This window comes from Chiloscyllium plagiosum, unplaced genomic scaffold, assembly GCF_037043375.1.
Source record: "Chiloscyllium plagiosum isolate Xiang-an unplaced genomic scaffold, Cpla_swu_hap1 HiC_scaffold_20, whole genome shotgun sequence".
NCBI lineage: Eukaryota > Metazoa > Chordata > Chondrichthyes > Orectolobiformes > Hemiscylliidae > Chiloscyllium > Chiloscyllium plagiosum.
This window is the reverse complement of record NW_028270158.1, coordinates 80434369-80440510: the sequence shown is the minus strand read 5'-3', so window position 1 is coordinate 80440510 and position 6142 is coordinate 80434369. Positions and strand designations below refer to the sequence as shown.

The 6142-nt window shown below is 45.0% G+C and overlaps 1 protein-coding gene across 1 annotated transcript; it reads right to left on the bottom strand.

The window, feature by feature from the left end:
• Window positions 1-331: 331 nt before the first annotated feature.
• On the bottom strand, window positions 332-2230 carry LOC148146702 (putative G protein-coupled receptor 139). Its single transcript, XM_087997571.1, has 2 exons — window positions 2083-2230; window positions 332-1422 (listed from the first exon to the last, which is right to left on the bottom strand). The coding sequence occupies exons 1-2, from the start codon at window positions 2228-2230 to the stop codon at window positions 332-334; spliced, it is 1239 nt and encodes a 412-aa protein (XP_087853697.1).
• Between the last annotated feature and the right edge of the window lie 3912 nt (window positions 2231-6142).

The window sequence follows — 6142 nt, the reverse complement described above, 5'->3', positions numbered from 1 at the left end:
CGAACTCCTGAGCTCAGGCCCCGGTCCCCTGCCCTTCCCCAAGGACCAAGACTTGTGGCTGACTCTGTCTCTGTCCAGCTCAGCTTCTTCAAAACAACGACAAACATCAATATCCTTCACTCTGCTGCTCGGTAATTTTTAATGCACATTTTTATTGTTTATACTTTGAAGTGATCGATACAGTCAGTGGGATGGTGCCTTTACTTACTGGCACCTGAGTTGATCGAATCATTGAAATGTCCCTGTAACCCTCCTGTCGGATAAGGTTGGACAAACCCGCGCTACCCACAGGCTGATACGAAAGCGACAGGCTGCTTCATCGCTGAAAAATTCAACTAAAATGAGACACTCCCGGATGGATTGATTTATAAATGAATCTGATTGATTGATATATTTGGGTTAAGGGATATTTCAGCACATTCTTCAGCTGCTGTCTGAACTTTGTCTGCGTCACAGCATAAATTGCGGTGTTTGTGCAGCAACTGAGGAGCTGCAGCATGAAGCCCAGTTCCTTCAAAAATTCATCTACAGTCACAGGTCGACGCCCAATCACATCCATCCGGTACCATATGGAACGCATCATTAATAATGACCATAACAGGATGAAATTGCCCGAGATCACAAACAGTAAAATGATAGATCTTTTGCGATTGCTCATTTCTGTGTCATACTGAGCGTCCCCACTGGTGTGAGCCCTGAGTCTCTTGCGGGCTCTGCTGCTCACTAAAATGTGTCTGACGGTAAAAACATTGAGCAGCAGGATCAGGAGAAATGGGAGAGCTGGGGTTAGAATGTGGTGGAGGAACTCGATTGCCACCCAGAAAGGCGAGAAATGAGCACCGTCTGTTACTTTACAAAACCAGGGCTGGTTCGCCAGCCGATATTGACCTGTTAACATAAAATACCAGAAAATATTTTTTAAGCAGCTCAGCACAGTCACTGTTTCCAGAACGACAGCCGCCGTTTTCTCACTGCAATATTTCCTTTTAAGCTTCTGGCAACAAATGGCTGCAAATCGATCAAAGGTGAAAGTGACGGTGAACCAGACAGAACAGTCAGTGGCTGCATAAAGCAGGCTGGCGTGGATATTACACACGGGAATGTCCCGCATGAAATAAAACTGTTCCCGATAAACAATGGGAATGTGTCTCAATATCAGGTCGAGGATAACGACCAGTAGATCCGCCGCTGCCATGGCCGCCAGATAACGTCTGACACATGGGGACAATCCACAATCTTTATAAAGCAGGACGTAAGTCGTCACTACGTTAGCTGTGAGGAAGGTAAAAAAAAAAACACATTGTACATCAACATGGAGGAAAAGTGACTTGTTTGATTGAGGACAGATAGAGATTTTCAACTGTGTCACTGTACTCTGGGATATATTAAAACAGTTGGAGCTGAAATGACAAATGTGAAAATCTGAATTTCAGACAGAAATGTAACATAAACCACAAGAAACATTCTCTCCCCAAACATACTGAGACACATCCAAAGAAACAGATGATTTAGAGGAAACTCCCACATACTCGATCGTTGGAGAGCAGACACAGATCACTTTTTTTCCATATTCTCACACGGAGGATGAAACCTTGCTTTCGTGAAGGATTCTCTCCCAGTCCCTTGAAGACAAATGGAGTTTGGAAATTTCTGACTTTTAGACTCAATTGTGATCGATCATGCTAACTGAACAAGTGTAAACGGCGGGAAAATGTATTCACCATTTTAACTGCCTGTGGGGACTCCGTAACGGTGTCTCCCTCGCCCTGCAACTGGGCCTCTTCACTTGGGATCTGATCTTTTCTTTCAATTCACTGACGTCCGGCCGTTCCCAACTAATGTCGGGTGTAGAATGTAACAGAGAATGATGGTTAGAGTATTTTCTAGGGAATTCCAGTTACAGACGGAATGTTTGGTGCTGAATGCTGCGGGGAAACTACACAGTTACACTGGCAACATTCCCCACCTTTCTTGCCGCTACTTTGATGAATGTATCGGCGCCAATTCGTGCACCCATGAGAAGGTTGTACAGTTCATCAACTGCACCAACACGTTCCATCTCAAACTCAAGTTAACCTGTACCATCCCGGACACCTCCCTGCCCTTCCTCGAAATCTGCATCTCCATCTCTGGTGATTGTCTCAAAACGGACATCGACGACAACCTCACCGACTCCTATAGCTAACTCGACGACACATCCTCCAACACTACTGGCTGGAAAATACGACATCCATTAATCCCAATTCCTCCACAATGGCCCCACCTGCTCCCAGGATGACCAATTCCATCTTAAAACATCCCAGATGTCCTCCTTCCAATACCGCAATTTCGCCTCCTACATGGTTCAATGATGCTCTCCAGCGCCTCTCAACCACTTTGCTCACCTCCGCTCTCGAACTCCGCCCCCCAATTACAATAGGCGCTGAATGCTCCCGGTCCTTCGCATCCTCCTCCATCACTTCCACCACAGACAAAAAGACCCATTAACTCCGTCCAGTGCCCCAAAGAACCCTTCCACATACGTCACAAATTTACATGCACTTCCACACATGTTATCTACTGTAGCCATTTCACATAATGTCATTACCTCCACGTTGGGGAGCCAGGGCACCAACTTGTGGATCATTTCAGAGCACGTCTTTGGAACACCCGCACCCACCGAGCCCCGTGGGTGAAAATTTCAACATCCTCTCCTAATCCACGAAGGATATGCAGGTCGTGATCTTCATCCATCACCAAACCCGAACCACCCGATGACTGGAGGAAGAACGTCTCAACTTCAATCATTGGATCCTGCAATCCCACGGTATTAATGTGGATTTCACGAGTTTCCTCATTTCGCCTCCCCAGCATTATCCGAGTGTCAAGTCTCCAACTCGGCACCACTCTCTTGACAAGTCCATCGCCTTTCCCATTTATCCACTCTACTATATTTTCTGAACTATCAACTACTCCGTCAGATCCATCCTCATATCGAATTCGCAGCTACCTTGCCCCCAGCCACTGCACTCCTCCCATTTATTTCTCGTGCACTCCCCCCCCAAAAAAAGACACTCAAGCCTCATTCGTGGTAAAGGGCTTATGCCAGAAATATCGATTCTCCAGCTCGTATAATTCTGCCTGACGGGCTGTGTTTTCCGAACACTGGTCCGGAAGCAGTTTGATACTGCCATATTCACAGAATCATGCCTGATGGGTAATATTGAATGAAGCTGCATCACCATCCCGACTATATCCTGTTCCGCGGGCAGGGCAGACACACCAGTGGCGGGAAAATCCTCGGGGATAAAGTCAGGAAAGGAGTTACCATGCAATTCTCCAACATTGATTCCAGAACCCGGGAAATCTCATGGTAACAGGTCCATAAAATCACCTAATGGTCGGCATCTACTGGTTTCCACAACACCCCTTGGTGATAACTCAATTCCTCAGAGGAAGCACTGAGGGTGACAAGGAAACAGAACGCACTCAGGGTGTCGGACTTCAATGTCCATTACAAAGCGTGTCTCCACAGATCCACCACTGACCGAGCAGGCAGAAGCCTCAAGTACACAGCAGCCAGTCTGTGGGAAGCGATGGGGGAAACGACAAGAAGGAAGCATTCTCAACATACACCTTGGCACAGATGGATCTGTCTCTGACAACTTCTGTAGGAATACTGAACAGACAGACCGGATGGAGAGAATGTCTCAGTCTCATCCTGAAGGTACTGCCCAATGTGTTATGTGGCACTACCTCCTGTGAAGTAGGACATTCTTCTGAAGGTCTAAGCCAATGGAAACTGGGTATCCATCAGTTAATTTAGTTCATCAGCAGCTTCAGCATCGATGCGATTCCCTCCATCAAAAGGCCAAAAGAAGGCTGTTCACTGATTGTTCCAAAATATTTAGCAACATTCATAACTGCGCATATAGTCAAGCAGGCTATTCAGCCCATCAAGAATTTTACATGGGAACGGAATGAGGTCATTCACCATTCGAGCCTTTTACTCAGCAATTGGAACAGATCTTTTATCTCTCATGGCTGTTACTCAGGGAATGAAAGGGAATATTCAGCATTCCAAAGTAACTACATGTGAATGGGGGAAGATAGGTCATTGAGCGGGAAATAGGGATAAGTAGGGATAAATCGATTTTTATCATTTTTACACAAATCAATGACTGCAATGACAGAGTGACCAGTGCTGGGCCACAACTATTTGCAAACGATATCAAAGATTTAGATAAATGCAAAAGATGTATTCGAACTAAGATGGTTAGGAACTAAAGCTATCGAAACGTGGTCGAGGCACTCTGATTGGATAAGCATAGGACAATAATTTGGCAGCTAGAAAATAACGTGTTTAAACGTGAACCTTTGATCTTTTCAGTAAGAATGAAATACAGTATGCTACTGAAACGGAAAGAGATTGCAGGACTCAGCGACACAGTGATTACTGGAGGGTTCACTCTGACCAGTTCAGACATGGGAAGTGTTGTTCCATCTCCCAGATAGTCTGCTCCCTAATGTTTCCAGTGGTCGCATTGTTCTCATTACACAATGAATATTATCATGTGGTTGCTTGGCGGTGTGACGTAGTGAGGGGGAGCATGTTTTGAACTATGTACCAGGGGGACGCCCTTTATCCTAGAGACCCTCCTTTCTTTCTACTCTGAGTGAAGCACCTTTGGAAGAGGTTGAGATGAAGGTAATATTAATTTATCTAACTTTCAATGTGTTTTGATGTACTTTTCCAATTTGCAGTGAAATACAGCCAATGGCAGCATACAGGATATTAATAGTCACGTTCATGTCCCTGTATTCATATTTCAGGGACAGCATTGCAAGGAATCGGAGAAAACTGCTTTTAGTCTTCAAGTTAAATGTGGAAAATGGAAATAGCATGAAATATGAAAGGAAACAGCGTGAAATATGAAGAATGACGGCAGTGTAGGAATTCATCTGCTTCCACCCACTTTGTGTCTCTCATTTTTATTCTGCTCTCTGGTGTATTTTTTCTTCACAAACTTTTACATTTTTTAAGTGACTCAAATGGTAATGGTGAAGGTGAGTCCCAGAATAGAGGCTTGCTTAGGGAGTCAAGGCCTCGCGATTTAATGCACAGTGCGGCGTTGAGACTGGGCTTTGTGTGTTTTGGAGACTGGGCTTCTGCATCCTGGACAGTGGGCCTGGTGCGGTTTAGACACTGGGCCTGGTGTGTTCTGGACACGAGCCCCAGTGCGGTCGTGAAACTCGATGCTGGCACACACTCGGGTGTAAGGGTCAGTAATTCGAATCCGTTCTTTTTACCTTATTATTCTTCTGCACCAAATACTGAAGAATGTGTACCGAGATGTCTTGCACCTGAGGTGGTGTCATAAGTGAAGACTTTACTGAAATGTCATTGCTTTCGTTCGTGTGCACGTGACAATGTAGCGAATTTAATTCAAATCTGAGAGAGTCACTGTATTTGGTGCCTTTTCCCAACAAAGCTGCTGCTTCTGAAATGGCATGCGACGGCCAGCAGAGGGTGGTAATACATCACTTGAAACACAAGAGGTTTGACAGAGAGAGAGAAGGGACATTTTGATTCCTATTTCAATGGATTCACAAACATTCACATGCGCACGTCCACAAACAGATGCACAGACACACACACACACACAGAAACACACAATCATAAACACGAAATTATATGGAATTATTCCGCCCCTCATTCTGGCCTCACCTTTATTTCCTCTTGGAAATTAGGGAAGGGCAAGTGACTGTGCTGTTCGAGTCCGAGCACTTTCAGAACAGTGACCAGAATTCTATTAGTATGAAAATAGTTCTGGAAAAGGATAGGCCTGTTTCACAAGTTAATGTTGCAAATTGGGACACGGCTAATTGCGATGGTATTGGGCAAGAACTTTCAAAAGATGATTCGGGGGAAGCTGTTCTTAGATAAAAGTACATATTGCAAGTGGGAGTCTTTCAAAAGCGAGATAGTGAGAGCTCAGAGACAGCATGTTCCTATCAGTGTGAATAGTAGCGAACAAGACATGACAGGGTACATTAATGGTCCAGTCATGGGAAAGGAATAAGGTGTAGATTGGGAATAGGCAGCATGGGATCATGAATCCCTTTAGAGTACGTGGTGTAATAGAACACTTACCAGGGAAAT

Excerpts from the sequence above, each read along its gene's own strand:
- LOC148146702 (XM_087997571.1), bottom strand. The coding sequence starts at position 2,230 with ATGTCGTATTTTCCAGCCAGTAGTGTTGGAGGATGTGTCGTCGAGTTA. Across the intron at positions 1,423-2,082 it reads GCAGGGAGGTGTCCGGGATG|ATTTTCACATTTGTCATTTC; the intron begins GTACAGGTTAAC and ends TCTGAAATTCAG.